The sequence below is a fragment of the Tachysurus fulvidraco genome, chromosome 10 (assembly GCF_022655615.1).
Source record: "Tachysurus fulvidraco isolate hzauxx_2018 chromosome 10, HZAU_PFXX_2.0, whole genome shotgun sequence".
NCBI lineage: Eukaryota > Metazoa > Chordata > Actinopteri > Siluriformes > Bagridae > Tachysurus > Tachysurus fulvidraco.
This window is the reverse complement of record NC_062527.1, coordinates 3,832,519-3,852,106: the sequence shown is the minus strand read 5'-3', so window position 1 is coordinate 3,852,106 and position 19,588 is coordinate 3,832,519. Positions and strand designations below refer to the sequence as shown.

The following is a 19,588-nucleotide window of genomic DNA, read 5'->3' as shown; positions in this document are numbered from 1 at the left end:
GAAAACTCCACCACACCCCGAGCATACAGAGCGATTTTAAAAGCCACAGGGTCACGCTAATAACAGCTCCATTCAGACATCTTTCCATCAAGTAAATGAGGCAGAAAATATCTGGCAGGCTCTAGTGGCTTTCAATGAACAGTTTATTTGTGCTTTCAAAACATGATATACAAGTCAAGACCCCGGCTAAAGTCAGCTGCTTTTTAAGTAAACAGAACATTTGTACGTTTTCCAAGCTGTCACCTCACAAAGTGACTACAATGTCACATATTTATGGCAAAATATGATTACAATTTTTTTCATTATTTACAAAATTGTAATGCCCCTTTTCGTCTTTCAAATATTGAGTTAACAAACAATTAACAAACATATCTCCTTTTATAAATAGCAACCACTTTTCTTTTTAATTAATGCAAAGGACATATTGTATGGATTGGGTATATAGTATGCATCTTCTAAGCACGCTGATGGTATTTATGGGCTCAAAAGCTTTCATCTGAACACAACACACAATTACAGTTGTTTTTCCAATAGAGGTGTATAGTGGGACTGCAATCTGTGGCATCCAATAGAAAAGTCACAGGAGTGGGTTTTACTGTTAAACTGACAAGAGCGGACAGACAGACTGTACATAAAGGGTTTCAGGCTTTATAAATCTTCATTAAATGTGTTACTTTGTTCATACAAAAAACTAATAAAGCCGTTAGTATCAACGCTCTTTGATAGGACATTTTTAAAATGGTGAGTAAGTCAAATATTTGGATAAAGTTTTCTGAAGATTTATATATATATATAGTATGCATATAAATGTATAGTATTATTTATGTCTGTACTTTTGAGAGTCACCAAAAGCTGGAACCAAATTCCTTGTGTGTGTCAACATAAACCTGATTCTGATTCAGATTTTAATTCCCATGGTAATTAATGATTAATCCTGATCTGAGTTGCTCTGAGTTAAAAGTAACTATTTGTGCATATGGCAAGTTAGGGCATGGATAAGGGCAGGTTTGTGCTGGGAGAAGAGATTTTGAAAAGAAAAGGAGAGATAGAGTTGACGTGACACACCTGAACCTGATTATTTAATAAAGCCAGAAAACCTGCACTTGCATTCATCTATCCATTATGTCTATGCATTAGAGATAAAAATGTATTTCTTTTTAAATTGCCATTTTTAATCTGCTTGTTTAATATTTTGGAAAATCTGCTATGAGACAAAGTCCATTGTTAAAAGTACAATCCAATTAAATAAAATAGAACTAAATTTAATAAATTCCACTTCATGTGGTCAATGAGCAGCAACAGCAAATTTCTACAATTCCACCATAAATATAGTCAGTTATGGAGTTATAGTAATGTAGTCATGACAGTTCCAAGGTCACAGAACAAGCTTCTCAATGGCCAAACGGACAAGTCCGACAATGAAGAGATGCATAACGTGCCAAAACTAAATAAATAACTACTCACTGTACTTCTGTTCTCAAGAGATCAAGACTGACAGTCTCATTGCTCGCTGGGAAGACAGTTGAATGGACCTCTGATGTCTGGATCTGCACTGCTGTGCAGTCATATGACTTGTTTGTCAAAGTGTTTTGCAATGTGTTCAAATATCTTCTTCCAGGCGGCAAAGTTGGAGGCCTCATTGTAGAAGCTCGACAGCCGAGAACATTCTTGAGTTTTATGCACTGGATACTGGAAGCAGATGGAATGAGCCTGAACTCGTCGCTAATTCCATCAGAGACTAAAGGGGGATGTGATTATACATTGTCTTACAACAACAGTGAGCTATCACTAGGCATTCCCATAAGCAAACTTCTTGGTGAAAAAAGTTTTATTTGTTAGTATATCAAGTGTGAGACTCATAACAGAAAATTAACCATTAATGAATGCCAGTGTCATCTGGAGCAAGACTCCGATTCTACTTACTCAAAAACAGGTTAACTGTTCACACAGCCTAAATTAAACTGCAGATTTTAACATACGTTTGAAGACAGGGATCACACAATGTGGATCAGGTAATCTGTGATGTTGGCATCTCGGGGTCTGCTTTGATAGTGGTTAATTCCGTAACCCAATGACACTCTGTAAAGCTTGGTTTCTTCTTCCTTAGCAGCAATCGCAGTTCTGTTCCCTATTCTGTTCTGTTTGTACATGCTTTCCTTGCATCTATCTTTCATAAAAATGCACGTAATAAAATTTTATTTAACCTTTTTTGTGACTATGCCTATTGTAAAAAAAAAATAAAATAAATAAATTTACAAATAAAACAAGCATTTGGATCAAGTTCTGTCAAGACCTATTATACATGTTTTTAAAACGATCTACTATTTTAAAAAGTTGTGAGGATGTGTCCCTAGTGAAACAACACCTGTTACGTAGCTGCCACAAGCTAAACATGATTAGAAGATAAATAGACACAATCTCTTCAAAATTGCATGCACCAAGTATGAACAGAGGTTACCCAATTAACCATGTTAATAATGCAAAAATACACATACCTTCTGAAACACAGAGCTTTTAATTGTTATTTCCATCAGTACCCAGCAACATGCAAATTCAATTACAACTTATCATTAGCATTCTATTTGGGTTTATATATGTGTTTATATATTAAATCAAGTTAAACTTATTAGAACACGTTAAAATTATGATACACATCCTATTACCATTACTGTACGTAAGACCAGTACATTTCTGTGATATGGTGGGAAGGTTAGCAGAAGTAGCTCCACCATATGCTGAGCAGAGAGATAAACACACTGAGGATGGCCGCGTTCCTGTGCCCGCTGTTACATAAGTTTGTGTTACAGCAGCGGTACGTAAATCCAGACACCGCTGGAAACATCTGAGTCAGCCGGGAGTTGTCACAGTCCGTGTACCTAATGCACTGCCTGATCGTTTTCCCTCCTGTCACAAAAACAGTTGTTAGAGGTTGCGAGCTTAGTTAATGTTTCTGAACAAGCCATTTGATTAAATGTAGCATCAAAACTCTATTTCATTGTTAAACATTACAAGCTAATTTGAGTGCATCATACTCTCTCATCCAAAAGTCATCAAAAGAGGCGTATGAGATGATAGATGATAGAATGATAGAATTTAGCTATTAGTTAAAGCTATTTAGTTAGCTTTTACCTCATGACAAGCATGATGGTGTTGAGGTAAGACAGCAGTATCAGAATAAGAGCTAAAGCATTGGAACCTTCTTTGTTGGAGAAGAGTGTACAGATGAGGAGCTGAGAGAGCGGATTGACTAAAGGATTAATGTTCACCTGCAATCTTTAGGTAAAGATGAAGAAAAGGCTAAATCACAGTGGCATAAATATTAGTGGATAGTCAAACTGCAGTTTAAAGACGTTTAAACCTTTCTTAACTCATGATTTAATCGTCTCATAAATCTTTTGCAGGAGAGCACATATGGATAACAAATACTGATAAGAAAGTCTTTCATCGTGGATTTTCCCTTCAGTGAGCATATACCATCTGACAAAATAAATTCAATTCAATTCATTTGTTTAGTGCTTTTAACAATTCATATTGTCTCAAAGCAGCTTTACAAAAAAGTTTTACATTTTAAAATACTATATATAATACTAATGATCAAGCCAGAGTTGACGTGTAGTGTTTTTACCGAACACTTTACACCGAAAGGACAGAAATGTTTTGGCTCTGATGTGCCATTTTAAAATTACTGCATGTACAACAGATGTACAACAGATGTGAGAACAATGCTGCAGCAAGTCATGCATCAAGTATAAACCAGGCTACTCTGCTTCATGTGTCGCTGTATCACAACCCTGTAATGGATTATTTTACTACAACAACAACACTGAACTTGTCAGTCAACTGCAAGACTATTCTTTTGTTTTTTAGTCATGTATGTTACGCATATGCATGTTACTAACTTAATGTGATGTTGAAATGTTAGAGCAATTCTAAAACTTTGGAATGGAAAAAAAAATTATAAAAAGTTTAAGACCTCCTTCTCTTGTTTTGAGTCAGAGCACATTAGTAAGTTGTTATGTACAGTATGTTATTAAGTCAGTGACCATTCACACTTTGACCTGCACCTTTCTCATGCAGAGACAAACACGAGTCTTCATAAGTGCACTCCTGGATTTTCCCACACCGGCCGCCGTAGTAATCCGAGCACTTATAGCAGCTCAGAGACGCACCTAATGAGGAGTACTGCATTCCATAATGCTTATTGCCTGTTTCCGAGACAAAAACACACACCCGCACACATCCAGGGTCATACACAGCAAGAAACAAGTGAATGACCAGAGTGTCAGTAAACTTACAGATGCTGACGGTCAACGATGAGATTACCACCAAGATTCCAAATAAGTATTTCATCGCGCGATGACTCTGTCCAGAAACAGAACCCAAAACCCCAAACATACATTCAACAATTAGACATTATTGAACTATAACATAAATGCAACAATCAGATCGTTCATTGTTCAAAAGTGATAGTTGTTTTAGATATAAATAAGTTACTCACCAGTGGTTACAGTGTTTGCTGATGATTTTAGGTGAGAGGAGTTAAAAGTCCACTACACACACAGCCCATTCAGGACAAAGATTTCTCATGCCATCTCTCCTCTGCTCTCGCCCAGTCTCACCCCTGCTGCCCTGCATGAATGATGTCATTGATTGCTGTTATGGACACACTGGGTTGACCCAAGCCACACCACTCATGACAAATAATAGCTTACTGATGGCTAAGCAATAAAGAATAATAAATAAATAAATAAACAAACAAATAAACAAACAAACAAATAAATAATTGTATTAACAACAACAATTATCATCAAAAGTCTTTAGAACCCTTTTATTATATATGAACATATATATAAAAATGTTGGTGGATATTTACTTTATGGCTTATGCATTATAGAGTCAGTACAAATACAAGTGATGGGTTTTACAAAAAAATTACAAAAAATGAAACATCTGAGAAAACTTTGTATGTCAGTAAAGAAAGTAACATATTACATAACAGACCCCTTTAGACAACTGCTGAGTTTTGCTTGCAGAGACAAAAAGCAGCGGGTGTGACAGTCTAAAGAACTGCAGCAGATTCTCCAGAAACCTGAATAAACATAACAGAACATTTCTTGCACAAATTATATAAAAGGTTTATATTTAAAGGTTGTCACATTAAATACTGACTTGGCTTCATTTAATACTGGCTACTGCTCTTTATAGTATTTTGTTTATGTAGAAACATTCAAGTTCAAATTGCAGACACAGACAGACAGACAGAGACAGACAGACAGACAGACACAGACATAGTCAGAGACAGACAGACAGACAGAGACAGACAGACACAGACAGATAGACAGAGACACAGACAGATAGTCAGACAGACAGACATAGTCAGAGACAGACAGATAGACAGAGACACAGACAGATAGTCAGACAGACAGACAGACATAGTCAGAGACAGACAGATAGACAGAGACACAGACAGATAGTCAGACAGACAGATAGACAGAGACACAGACAGATAGTCAGACAGACAGAAAGATAGACAGACAAATAGATAGATAGATAAGACAGGCAGACAGACAGATAGCTCTGACCTGACATTTATCAACACATTACTTTCCAAAGAAAGACACAGGCAGATTATTGCATCGAACACAGGTTTCTGTGTGGTGCTACACAATGGTGTCAGGCAGATCGAAAATGGCATCGCAGTCAGGAATTTACAGCTTTTTCGAACTGACATTTGAATAGTGAAAATAACTGGCATCTTTCAAAACAATGTGTTATATAAGAAACGACAGCAAGTGGCCATGGGAATAAAAAAAACATTCAGTTATCTGGTGCTGCAGCTGGGAAGATAATAAGAGCACTGTTTCAGACTTTCCACCACAGACGATCAAATGTTTTTCCCCCAAACTGTTTGGGTTCCTTATAACGATTGCATGATTATATACTGCTGTTATTCTGACTGTGTAACTGAGAGCACTGTTTTGTTTCAATGAATTTACCCATCGTCTATAAAGCCCACAGTGTTAATTACATCAAAACACAGAATCAAAAATGTCTTTTCATTTTTGCCTGTAATACTCCTCATGCAGTCACAAATGTTTGACGTTATTCCTGTGAAAATAAAATTTGATGGAAATATTTATTGCGAAGATCATGGTCCATAATGACGAGTTATTATTTAAACATGTACAGTAATACTCGACTGTTTAATGTAATATAAATGCTAAAGATGTAATGTACCATACTACTCATAAATATAATGTGTTTATTGATTATAAAAATAAGATTGAAAACTAAATGGATTTTTGATTAATTTTATGGCCAATTTTATTGCCCATAAAATTATTAAAAATAAATCATAAAAATAGATTTTTTTTTACAGATTGTCCATAAAAAAAATTGCATGAAAATGTAAGTAAAAAAAAATGCATGCCATAACAAATAAAATGTCTAAAAATGTTAACATTCAAGTCTAAAATATGTCATTTTAATGACAATTTCGAAAATGTCTTTTTTTTTTGGGACAAAACAAACAACAAAAACCCCTCATTAAGGTAGTGTTAGGCACAAAAACCTTTTTAATAACAGTTTTTGAAGTAGATTTATTTATTTATTTCATTCAGAACATTAGTAAAGATTACATATTACAAAATAGCTTTACTTTGATTAAGTAATGTCCTTAATTTCATTATAATTTGTAAATTAGTGAGGTGATTTGGAAGTGATTGATAAGTTCGATGATCAGACAAACAGGATTAGATATAGAAGGAGACGTGCCACTGGAATCTGAATTTAATACCAATAAATCCGAGCTTTCTGCTTTTATTTGAATGAATCCATCAGGGTGGACAGGACAATCAACATGAATTGGACAGAGCAGATAATTCTGTAGAAATTCATTCCAAACATTTTTAAAAACATGGTGATAAAATAAACTGGAAATATTTCTTTAGTATTATTGCTTTCCTCAGTTCCTTCGAGCTCCTTAAACATGCTTTAATTATTTCCTATTTACACTAAAATGTATGTTGTTCTTCCAACACCTCACTTCAATCTTTCTTCCAGCACAGTTCGAGCACACTGCTCAGGAAATCCACCTTCTCACTGTTTTTCTTTCACTTGCCAACATCACATGCACAAATATAATCGCATGCACGTTGATCTACACGGCTGATACGGATAACGATGACATGTTATTTGTCTCAATGGCAGGGATCGGCCTGCAGCTTGACAGCTGGAATCAAATGAACAAAGAGCATTTCATCGGTGTCTCTTTCATAGCAGGCAAGAAAACCCAGGAGACGAACACGTCTAAAATACAAAACCACTTTATTAAACTGTTATATGTGGAATTATATATCATTAAGCTTGCATTTTGAGTGCACATATATTTATGTATATATATATAGCACATAATCTCACATATGCAACTCACTCCTTAAGTTCACATATACTTTATAATTATTTATTTCCAGTGTTATAATGTATTCATGCAAAATCCCAAGTCTGTGATGTATAAAGCTGTGTAAATGATGATGATAATGATAATCTGATGACGCATCTTTGCTGACTTTGGAAAAAAAGAATAATAATAAAACAAACAAAATGCAACATTTTGATTGAAATATCTGATTATGAACCTAAAATCAGAAATGTTTTGTTATTTTCCCCAACAAAACACTAACAGCATAATGTATGGTATCAATAAAAAATATTGTGAATACCATAAATGATAGAAATCATATGAAGGTTTTCTTGAGAAATAGAACAGTTTAAAAAAATAAACATTCTAGTAAATAAGATACATGCAAATGTGCCAACAAGAAAAAAAAAGGGAAGGGAAGGGTGGAAGGAAGGAAGGAAGGAACTAAGGAAGGAAGAAAATATAAATCCCCAACCTAAAATCCCAATCATTCTCCACATGGAAGACGTGTGCAGTGATGGCTGCAGCAGACCATCATGAAAAAAGAAACCCACACTGGACAAATAAAACAAAAAGGTACCAACATGATCCATTAACTGCACATCTGAGGTAACAGTCTGTACATTCATGAACAAAACAACAAACAAAAAACACACTGCGGTATTATTCTGTAGAAACGCATTACACCATTAAACTGGACCGTAGCTTGAACGAAAATCAAGGAATGATTATGGAATTAAATGTTTATGATGAACAAAAATCATTAACATGAAAAATATATGTAGCAAAACTGCACTGTTGGAAGTATAAAGGTTGAACATTTAGTTCTGGAAAAATATTTAAATGGTGCAAATGATTTTGCAGTAAAGCTTTCTGCACACAGCATGTGATCTGCATAATTTAGAACCAAAGTGAGAGAACAATAACATGCCTGGGTTTATAGGGCTGTAAAATGCTAAGATTACAAAATAACAATTGAAGATCATCAATAGTTGCATAAAAAAGAAAGAAGAAAATAAGATTCGAGCTGTGCAGATAACATGCAGATAACATCACTATCAAATTTGTCACAAGACAAATTTCAACATCATTTACTGCATAAGGCCAAATTCTCCATAGATGTGCCCTTTAAAATGTGATATAGAAGAGAACACAATTAAAAGTGATTGCAAAGTGTGATAAGATTCGACACACCCATTATTTCAGTAGAAACTTTGGCAATAATGGTTAAGACTTTTTTAAAAGCAGCATTGCAAATTCTGTTCATTTCTTTTTGTCTATATAAATGCTAAATAAATCACCTGTAATAATAATAATAATAATAATAATAATAATAATAATAATAATAAATCCAATTTCATTATCATGTTTAGGTATTTTAAACATTTCTAAATCCATAATATACCTCAATAGTCCATAAAAGTGTCCTTACTCTTCGGTATTTAGAAATAGACAATAAACATGTGACAATTCATTGCACATTTTAACAATAATAGTTAAAAAAAAAAAAGAACAAAAAAGTATATTGCAATAAAATATGGGCCAACACATACTCGAGCACAATACCATGTCTCCAGAATCTTTGTTCTTGCACTATTAAAAGTCTGTATAATCTGTTTGTTTGGACATTGAAATTTCCCCAGACGTAATCTCGCTGACAGATGATATACAGTCTAAAATAGAAGAAAAAGAGAACATGACAGCAAAAGAAAATCTAAAACATGAGTATAAGGCATGAGCGTCTTGCATATTGCATTCCAAACCGCTTGATGATGGAAATAAACTGCGTCATGCAGAGCTACAACTTTCTAATGCATTATGGCCCACAATTCTTTATAACAGTTCTCTGGAAAAAAAAAATTAAAAATGCATTTATCTAGAATTCTTAGTAGCAAGATAGGCTGCAAAATCTCTTTCTATTTAAATGGATAATTAAACAGTATTTAATCATGGCATACTTAAAAGCTTACATAATTTTCATATACTGAAAGTTAAAACTATATAAGTTTATACTAGAAAAAACTGATTATTAGGTACACAAACAATTCAGGCATAATTGTGCATATTCAAGCAAATATTGGACACATTGGAGTTAATAAATGATAAAATTAACAAACAAACAAAAGTCCACAAAATGGAATCTACTTTTTTTTTTAATATAGATTTCAGCTATTCATTTCATTCAACCTAACAAGTGCTTTTTTTTTCTTTGGAACATCAAATCACATAAAATAATTAAACATTCCAGAAAAGGTTTAAGTGCCAAAGCCCTGCAAAGGCATTTATATATGAATTGTATGAATAAGGATCGCTAACCAGGCCATTGTAGCAGCAGAGCCAATGTCATTTGTATTGGCCAATCACATAACAGCCCCCGGTCAGCTCACACCCACTGAGATGGCTTTTTGGAATATTGTTGGCTGAAACGCAAGTTCAATTCAAATACCAGGGTAAAATTCTGAATTCACATCCATGGAGTGCAGCACAGGTTTTTGTTCAGTGTTGGACAGTCTACTCAACACTTCTGCAGAAAGTGTGTAACTATTTCCTGACTTCTCCTCAAACCAGCTGTCTAGTGGCCTCTTTCCATCAAAATTGGCAATAGGTGGCCCGTTAACAGCCGACATGAGCAAGTCGTTCATCTGTTCCAGAGTCAGTCTGGAGTGGTTGTTCCTTCTTACTTTGTGTAAAGCCTCTCGTCCTTTGTCACAGCAGACAGTTGATGTTGGCAAGACCCTCAACAACTGCAGGATTTGGTTGAGCATAGGATAGCGCTGCTTATATTTGCAGACGTGACTCATCAGTTCCTTAAAGCCATTCATGCTAAAGTAGTCAGCTTTGAGATCCCTCCATTCTCTTACCAGGCTTCCACGTAAATCCACTCGGTCATGTGACAGCTCACGACATGGCAAAGGAATTGTCTCCAGATGGTCAAAGATGAGCAGGATCTCTTCATCCCCATAGGTTTGGAGATCATCCCTATTGTGTGGCCACGAGGACAGGTCAAGCACCTTGCAAGCTTGCACAACAGAATGGCTGTGCTGATCAATGCGCTGGGCAAGAATTCCCTGGGTCTTTTGGCAGATTTTCTCCCGGATGGACTGGAACTTGGATTCGGCCACCCGCAGGTTTTTGAGATCCACTCCGTTAAAGCTCTCACGAAAGTTGTCCTCAAACTCTTGCAGGTACTCCCCTGGCGAATCGATTAGCTGTCCAATCTCATGAATGGCTTCCACAATCTTGGCATCTACTTGAGAAACTAGAAGATATTCTCCCTGAAAGTTGAAGGCAAGGCGTGACAGTATAGCAATAATATCCAAAAGAAAGTAGATAAGCTTCACAGACTGATAATCCATAAGAAACTGCAGAAGAGAAAGAGCAATGGCGGCTGCGTCTGCCCTCTGGGTCTGACTGCTGATGTTTTTTAGATGAGTCACCACTTCGAGATAGTCCTTGATGAGAGCATTTAGGACATTTGGCTCACCTATGATCCACCGAACTGCTCTTATATCCCCAAGAAACTCTGTCTCCTCAGACAGAGTCGGTGCTGTTGACCTCAGTTCCATCATCATACGAGGGGAGTATCGATAGAAGCTCAACAAATGCTTCAAGTTGTTCTCCAAGTCATCTAAACAGGAGAGCTCCTTCCCACAGATGGAATCCAGTATCTCTAAATGAGGACGATGAATCATGACCGGCAGGCACAATACAAATGGAAAAATCTTCCTTATGGCTACATAGAGGTTTGCCCGAAGGGTAGAAGAGATGTTGGAACCATCGACTCCGAGGCCAACCATGAGCATGTCCTGCAGAGGCAGACCTAGGACACCAAAGGCACGGTCAATAGCTTGAAGGTATCCATCTACACTGCTACCACTCAGGCTTTGTAAGGAGAGAAATTCAGTAGCAGGTGGACCCTCTGTGGTGATGAACTGCACGTAAACCGCAACTGTGTCTGCTAGCAAATCGTCGTTCTGGCCATCCATGATTACGCCAAGGAAAGGTGAGAGACGGATCTTCTCTACCAAGTCCTCTTTAAACGCTCGTGAAATGTGGTGAATAAGAATCTGGCAGTCGCTCTCGTTCATGTACTGATCTACTACCTTAAGTTCACACTTTTTCAACAGCTCTGCTATAGGTCGGATGTCAGAATACGGTCGTCCTTCGACTGCAAGGTGGTAAGCAGCATTGAACAGTATCATCATGTTCCGACACATCTCTTCGGTCTTCTCGGGATGCATGCGTAGCTTGTACAACTGCAGACACTTCTTGTGGAGATTGCTCTGGCTATGAAGCTTGATGGTGTGGATTTTGAATTGCTTGGAGCCAATAATGAAAGCAGAAGTCCTTGATGACTGTACGGTGTACTGCCGGCACACGTGGCACCACATCTCGTTCAATGTCGGAGAATAACGCAGGAACCAGAATTTCTTTAGCCACTCTTGTTTAAAGCGTCGGATTCTTCGACCCGGGCTAACAGACAGTTTCGAGGAGTCGTCAGCAGCTACTATCATGTCAGCCGTTATGGATTCATCTGCAGAGTCAACATCCTGGTCATCCTCCTCTATACCAGCTGGAATGGGTGTCATAGCTTCTACCACTGCAAGAGAACGGAAATGCGGAAATAAAATAAAAACGTTTCAGAAACTTCAAATTGAACCTATTTTAATGCTATGCTTCTCTATGACAAATCTCTTAAGGATTCTGAATTTAGAACACAACATGGTGAAACAGCAGAAAGGGTCTAATTTGGATTGTTTTAACTTCTCTAACATTGCTAATCTTCCTGTTTCAAATCCACAACATGACTTGCCATTGATAGCTGATAATCAGAGAGCAAACAAAAAGACAATGGTTTTAAAAAATTTAATAAATCTAATAATTTTTACAGTGATATAGAATAGACAACAATTTTATGCGAGAACAAACTCAGCATATAAACATCTCGTATACGTAATGTACCAGCAGTGATCCAATGCAGTTGCACAACTCCACGGCAGACTTGTCGCCCGTGTGTAAACCTACCTCTCAGGTCATCGCTTGGCAAGGATTCGGACGGAGGTAAGCCCAATGTCTCGGCCTGCTCTTGTTGTTTAAAAAGAAGCAGCTCAGCTTCCAGTTCACGTATACGTCTCTTCAGTCTAACACAATTTGGGCAAAAAGATGTAGATGGGGCTTCACTAATCACAGTGGCCTCCTCCTGTGCATCTTCTACTTTGACATATCTTTCAAGACCGCTCTCTAGCTGCTTCACTGGCACAAGTTCACAGCCTACAAGAGGCACTTTTCTCTCAGTCTGCCCCATGATTGTCTCCACTACGTTTGGTGAAAATGAACCGGATTGGCTGAGGACATTGCTGACTTGTCCTCTTGCTCTTGATAATGACAGAGTGCTGTTTAGTGGATTGTCCTGGTTTTGGCTTGCTTCCAGCGATGCTTCTACAACATCTTTGAATATGAGGTCGATTTTTTTCTTCTTCACTTGAGGCTGGTTATCTTGCTCATCGCTCCCATGCTTTATGAGTGTTCTCCTTCCATGTAAAGCCGAGCGTAGAAGTGGGCCTTTAGCTTCTTCTTGGTGTTGGGTGATGTCTTCTGAATTCAGCGCTGAAAATAAACACCACAGAGTTCAGAATAGGTAAGGGTCATTTGGTTACATGAAACTTTATCAGACAATAGGGATGAACAAAACTTACCTCTCCATCGTTGCAGATAAACAGCCAGAAAAATTTCCTCTGGGATATATTTTTTATTGTTGACAAAATTTGTTAATGCTCACATTAAAATTTTTAGCTCAAATATATTTGTATTGTGGACGAATACATTAGCTTACTAATATTTTATAGTATTACTAGCTTTTCCTGACAACTGTTTTGCTCTCAACTGTGACAGTATGTTTTCCTGTGACAGTATATTTTCCTATGATATTTTCCTATAAACTCTACAACAGGCTTAATTTAATCATTAAGAAAGTGTAATTAACTTAAATGATGACTATATATTTATTTGGATACGCTCCCTTCAAAATTACTATTTTGTATTATGTATGTGGAACAGTAACTGCAGGATAAATTACTGCCTCACAGCTCAACCCTGAGCTCGGTTTACTGTCTGTGTGATGTTTGGCATGTTCTCCCCTGTCTATGTTGGTTCATCCAGGTTCTCTGGTTTCCTCCCAACAACTAAAAACATGCCTTAAACAAAATTGCTGCTAGGTGTGAATGTGTGCGCTGGCACCTCATCTAAACAGAAGGTAAGGAAGAACTGCTGCTGAAAAGTATTTTAAGACAGAGAGGCGGCTAAATGAGTATGAGAGTAAGCAGAGTATATCTTTAATATGGTCGTCATAGTAACCAGGTCTCCACCCAACTGAACTGATTTTGGACCATTGTTCTAGTCATCTCAACCCTCACCAACACCACCATCATCTTCATCAAAATTCCACTTAAAACAATATCTTTTAAAAGAATGTTGCTAATCTCTACAGAACAGTTTTTGAGACTTCTAAATAATCTAGAAAAGCTGTTCAGGTAGTTTATGATCAACTAAAAGTTTTCAAAATCATGTATTTTGTTTTGTTTTTCCTTTTATTTGACACAAATGTTGTTGGATTTAATGAAAAGAGTGGACATGTACGAGTAGAGTAGATTTTATTTTCAAAATGTTACATTTACTTTCAAATAATTACTTGTTGACTGTTTGTTTCAAGAACTGTTTCAAGTCCACTAAGTAGTGCGCATCTTGTCTATGGTGTTCCACTGCATGTTGACAAGAAGTAGTTTTACCAGGGACAGCTGGAGATGTCTCACCTGTGTCCGGTTTGCGGTTGGTACTGTCCGGGGACATACTCTGCAGACGTTTTGCGTACTCATCGCTGTACCACACACGAAGCTTCTCCCCGACCGCCAGTCTTCGACACACACGAAAGTAAATATGCTCACCATGCTGGATCGCACTCAAGTTTCTCTCACCCTTCGCAGAAGACATCCGGATGTATCTAATAAAAAATAAATAAACAAAAATGAATGAACAGAATAATAATTATTAATATATTATTAATATATTATGTGAGGACAAGTGAGGACACGTGTATGAATTTGTCAAAAGTGGTCAGAGAGGACTGATGACGTTTACCTCATCCAGTTTGCTATGGTCTCGTCACTGCCATCAATAGTTCTGTAGGTGTTGTCCTCATCAAAAATCTAAAAGAAGCCGACCCAGAGTTTAACATGATTTAAAGATTAAGACTAAAAATTATGATCAAATGATGAAGATAGTATACAAACAAAGCAAAAAAAACAAACAAACAAAAAAACCCAACACAAAATCCATCGTACCATCCACGAGTATGTTCCTGACGGTTTATCATGGGCTCCTATGAGTTGACCTTGATAGGGGCCGAACAGAGCTCCCTTTGGAATATTCTTATCCATGCAGCACACATCCACATCCTGGCCTTTCCTTACAATCTGAATCCCCGAAGGCACAGTGAGAGCTGCGTGGTCAGGTACTCCAAGCGCAGTGGGTGTATCAGGCACAAACACAGGCGGACCATGGACAACACATTCCTCCAGGAAATACCCCTTACATTCTTCACAGACTACATAAACAATAAGTTAGAAAAAACAAACAAAAAGAACATACTATGTCACTGATATCTGTAAAGACATGTGATTACAATATCCTGTCTAGATCAGTTGTAAAATCCATGTTTAAAATGTGTAACAACTGAATACCTACACCAGCAGTCAACATGATGTTGCCCCACATTTTTACAATGCTCATGGTTGACTTTCTTTTCTTTGGGCTCCTCAGAAGAACCTTCAGTGACGGCACTGAAACATATCACATGCTGCAATGTATTACATTATCATCACCGTTATTTAAGCAGACATATAGGCCAGCTGTTTGGCAAGAAGATGCTTGTTTTACTACTGTCTATAACATGCCCCATTTAATGTGCTAATATCCATTATTAGATTGCAGAGTACTCCCATGTGGAGTTTCTAAAAGTACCACACCATTTTAAGCATCATATTAGTTAAAGATACGGATTGTTGATCAATACTTAAGATCATGCAAACCAACAGCAGGTCCAAATTGCACACTATTTACTACATCGTGCACTATTTTAGTACATAAATTGTAGTCCTGTCTGTTAGCACATTATGGAATATCCACTGCTCTGAAATCTTACAGAAAACCAATACACATGAAGCCAAATGAAGGACTGAACACTAAACTGAGATCTAAACACCATACACAACAATAAAACAAAGCAATGTTGGCTTTCTGAGAAAAAGATGTTTTAGGACATTTACCCTGCGCTGCATTCTGGCTCAGTTTCCATACATGGCTCAGTGTGAAAGTCGACAGAGTCAGTCATGATCGATGCAGGATTGTGGGCCAAACCCTGCCTATATGCATGCAAACATCTTAACTGTGAAGAGAACAAAAAAATTAACATGTTGACATATTTTATTTATTATGGATAACATCATGTCAATTGCATCCTTCTATTATTTGCCTAAACAGATCACGCATTTCAGTAACAAGCTGTGGATATTATTTATCTCCTTCTCACAAGTTCATTGCATCGGGCTTGTCAGGCCAGTATACAGTTCATTTGTAGTTACATAGTGTCTTTATTAATAGACGATTTAACAAAGCAACAGTAATCTGTATGGGAATTTAAATCTAATCTCCACGTCTGAAGTTAGTGTGGAAAAAATAAAAAGACACTCCATGAGAGGTCAGGAGAACATTGTGTCATTTCCCTGAGAGGACACAAGTACAAAATCCCCCCTTCCTCAGTACTTGGTGGAGAATGATAACCTCTAATGAGCTGACAAGCATCTGACACTTCACTTGTGGAATTTTATTCCTTTCTTCTCAGGCTAAACTTTCCATTGCATTGAGGATTAATGGCTTCAGAAATGCAACTGCTTTTGTTTAAATCACACCAAAAACAAGGTTGATCGTAAGTCTTTAGTAACTTGGAAGTGTGCTTGAAATCATTGTCTTGCTGGAGAGTATCTATCACCAAATTCACCACAGAAGAGATAATATTCCTCCTCAAATTGGCTTGGCATTTCTGTGAATCTATATGCTTGGCACACATTTCAAATGACCAGTCCCTAGAGCAGAAAAACATCCCATTATCACCTACCCACATCCATGGTTTAATGTGGGGTTAAAATTCTTCTAGTCATAAACCTTGGTCAAACAGTTCCAGTGTTGTTGTGATTCTCCATATACATGTGGCAGGTCTCATCTCAGCAGGCCTATCCAAATACCAGTTAACCCTTATTATGCTGCTTCTATCTCAAACATGGCGTGCGTTGTGGAGTCTGGCCATGAAATCCTCGGTGATCCTACAGTTGTAACGGACACATATGTGGGTCATCTTGAATGAATTGTTGGCCTGCAGTACTGCACACCAAACATCATTGCTCAAAATGTTCTGTATAGCATTCAAGAGTTATTTATACAGCTGCCATACAAGCAAGTTACAAATATACTCTATCGTGAGTAAACATGACAGTTCAGGACAGCATATGGTCTGTTAAGTACAAAAAGGCTTTAGTCACCCCAGGCAATAAAAACTATCCAGTCAGAGAGCTGAGGCACGTTAAAATGGCAGGAAGAGAAAAATACACAAAACCTCTTGGTTATCAATAATTATAATAAATATGTGACATTCAATTATGCATATTTCCCACTTGAATCAAAGACTTTTTGATGCAACATAATTGAATCAAAAAGTCTATTTTCATTTTGACTTTTTTCCCTACATTACTCACAATGCCTGTTGGAAACCAGAGGAAACTCTTCTCTGGATAATGAAAGTGAAAGTGACGTGACATACGGCTGTTTGTTCTCTGCATTTAACCCATCCAAATTGCACACACACAGCAGTGAACACACGCACCGTGAACACACCTGGAGCAGTGGATAGCCATTTATGCTGCGGCGCCCAGGGAGCAGTTTGGGGGTTTGGTGCCTTGCTCAAGGTGCCCTCGTGGCCGCAGTCGTGGCCGGCCCGAGACTCGAACCCACAACCTTTGAGTTACGAACCAGACTCTCTAACCATTAGGCCACGTCTGCCCCAAACAAAACAGGGGAGAGCGCGAACGCAGTCCCCCACTATCAGTAATTATGCAGTCAAGATTCCCGCATTTGGGGAATTCGCAAAAGGTCAGCACAGCCCAAGTGCAATGGCCGAGCCTCGCTTTGGGCAAACCACCTCCTTGATCATGGTATTGCCCCTGCCAGGTAAGTCGATGAGGTCGATGTCAGCACTTTAACCTTTTCTTCATGCTCTCACCTGCGTATCTGTATATCCTGCTGAACAGAAAACAGACCGGTGCTTAACACAGGGTTAACTTTTCCATCACATGAGACAGATTGTTTGGAAACAGCCAACTTAAACCCTGAGCTATTTAGGGCCCATTCTGGAGGCCTCGGGAATTGGTGATGTCAAACATAGGAATGTCTAAAAAAAATCCTCAGTGCCTTACATACAGTATATTACACGGTACTCTGATGTGTGGTTGGTTTTCTGTGTAGCAGTAACAAGAGGGCCAAAAAAGCTCTCCTGAATACCTGCTGAGAGAAAACAAAGTGTCTACCAGCTTCCACACCTACAGACCTATGATCACTGGGAGCTTCATTTCCAGCCTCCTTCTTGTTATTACAACACTGAGCTGATAAATAAATGTGAGATTTTGATAAACTGTTTTTTTTGTGGTTGTTCATCAGCTCGGCCTGCGTTTTTTGCAGCTGCTACAATGGTTTATTTTGTTTGAATGCTTTAGAGAAGTTGAGTAAACAAACGTGAGGTGTCAGGTGAAGACTGAGGCGTTATAAACAACACCACGCGCACCTTAGACCTGCCCGTGTGACAGTGACAGTGGCAGAGGAGTCACAGCGCGCGCACCGATGATCTCGAACCTTCGATGAAACGCGATTGGTGGAAAGCCGCGTCACTCACAGCGGCTAGTCAAAGCTGAGAGCAGACGAACATTAGCACCACAAACAAACCTTTACAATCCTCCACTTGTACACGGACGTCTAAACAAAGCACAGGGAAAACTACCGAGGGCCAAACGTCGAGCTTTTACACCGTCTAACGGCTGCTGGAATCGTTTCTACTCGGTTAGAACCTAACGTGAAGGAGTCTCGCACTGCGAAGGCCACTGGCGACTTGCCTGGTGCTTATGGAAGCCATTGGGCACAGCGTGTGTGTGTGTGTGTGTGTGTGGCTAGTGCAGGTCTCACCTTGTGCACAAGACGTAGTCCGTCCGGGAGCTCTTCACTTCCCCTCCATCTGCATCAGCCACGACGACCAGCAGATAATTAAACTCGTCTCGGGCAAAGAGCAAAACTTTCAGCTCCTCACATCTTTTCTACCGAGTCAGCTGCTTCTTGCAGCTTTGACCACCATCTTTTTTTTCTTTTTTTTTTATTACAGGAAATGACATGGAAAAACGGAAGAAAGCTGCGTTTATGTGGAGGAGCTTGTAGAAAAAAGTTCTCACGTCCTGGAGCGATTCCTTCCCATCATGCGTGTTTTAAAGCATGAGCCACTTCACATCTTGCTCCATAACCTGCCTGTATTTAGGTAAGGGTTTTATTAAAAGTGTTGTACACCAAGATCCTGTCAATTCAGCTGGATTTCAACATCAACGACCGTGAACCACAACTAAAGCACGTTCTCACGAACACAGTGCACTAGAACAAAGATCTCAAGTCTTTTTTGCTTGGTGGAATAAACCATCATCATTGTACAGGAGGAAAAGTGAATAAATCAGCGATGAGGTGGTCGGTGTGTGATGCAGTCTGGTGCGGAGACGATTTCTCCAGCCAGTTATTTTAATGAAGAAAAAACTAAACTAAACCTTCTTTAGCTCCTTTCTACTTTAAACACACCAGAGACAAGCTCGAAAATTAATCCCCATAGCCTAAAATCTAAAGAATAAAACAGGATGAAAATACAGGAAAATAATCAATAAGGAAATGTGATGAAGCCTCACGCAAAGATGATTCTAACTTCTGTCTCCATAATAGTTACCTTATAACTCACATTCCAATATCTAATGATAAAGATTGTTTTTTTTAACTAAATAAATAACTGATAATCCAAAGTAAAAAAAATAAAAAAGCAAC

General features: G+C 38.0%; 2 protein-coding genes and 1 non-coding gene across 8 annotated transcripts; all 3 read right to left on the bottom strand.

The window, feature by feature from the left end:
• Positions 1-2,301: 2,301 nt before the first annotated feature.
• Positions 2,302-5,089, bottom strand: LOC113653926 (CD59 molecule (CD59 blood group)). The gene is made up of 5 exons (XM_027163816.2): positions 5,002-5,089; positions 4,499-4,629; positions 4,296-4,362; positions 4,065-4,205; positions 2,302-2,904 (listed from the first exon to the last, which is right to left on the bottom strand). Exons 3-5 carry the CDS (start codon positions 4,348-4,350, stop codon positions 2,711-2,713), a joined length of 390 nt encoding a protein of 129 aa, XP_027019617.1. The 5' UTR covers positions 4,351-4,362; positions 4,499-4,629; positions 5,002-5,089; the 3' UTR covers positions 2,302-2,710.
• A 2,220-nt stretch (positions 5,090-7,309) lies between these two features.
• Positions 7,310-19,523, bottom strand: prdm11 (PR domain containing 11). Of its 6 annotated transcripts, none has more exons than XM_047819894.1 (9): positions 18,701-19,522; positions 17,748-17,764; positions 15,742-15,860; positions 15,161-15,255; positions 14,758-15,020; positions 14,555-14,622; positions 14,230-14,417; positions 12,446-13,027; positions 7,310-12,020 (listed from the first exon to the last, which is right to left on the bottom strand). In XM_047819894.1, the coding sequence occupies exons 3-9, from the start codon at positions 15,804-15,806 to the stop codon at positions 9,859-9,861; spliced, it is 3,423 nt and encodes a 1,140-aa protein (XP_047675850.1). In that variant the 5' UTR covers positions 15,807-15,860; positions 17,748-17,764; positions 18,701-19,522; the 3' UTR covers positions 7,310-9,858. The 6 variants fall into 6 exon arrangements, 5 of the variants coding, with proteins under 5 accessions (XP_047675850.1, XP_047675849.1, XP_047675851.1 ...); XR_007144191.1 differs by lacking the exon at positions 17,748-17,764 and having other exon boundaries at positions 8,962-9,093; positions 9,737-12,020; XM_047819893.1 differs by lacking the exon at positions 17,748-17,764.
• On the bottom strand, positions 17,539-17,703 carry LOC113654083. The gene has a single exon (XR_003443294.2). It is a non-coding gene; the product is annotated as a U1 spliceosomal RNA (small nuclear RNA).
• Positions 19,524-19,588: the final 65 nt, after the last annotated feature.

Excerpts from the sequence above, each read along its gene's own strand:
- LOC113653926 (XM_027163816.2), bottom strand. The coding sequence starts at position 4,350 with ATGAAATACTTATTTGGAATCTTGGTGGTAATCTCATCGTTGACCGTC. Across the intron at positions 4,206-4,295 it reads ATCGTTGACCGTCAGCATCT|GCAATAAGCATTATGGAATG; the intron begins GTAAGTTTACTG and ends TCTCGGAAACAG. Across the intron at positions 2,905-4,064 it reads TTTGTCTCTGCATGAGAAAG|GAGGGAAAACGATCAGGCAG; the intron begins GTGCAGGTCAAA and ends TTTTTGTGACAG.
- prdm11 (XM_047819894.1), bottom strand. The coding sequence starts at position 15,806 with ATGACTGACTCTGTCGACTTTCACACTGAGCCATGTATGGAAACTGAG. Across the intron at positions 14,623-14,757 it reads CAGGAACATACTCGTGGATG|ATTTTTGATGAGGACAACAC; the intron begins GTACGATGGATT and ends GGCTTCTTTTAG. Across the intron at positions 14,418-14,554 it reads ACCATAGCAAACTGGATGAG|ATACATCCGGATGTCTTCTG; the intron begins GTAAACGTCATC and ends ATTTTTTATTAG.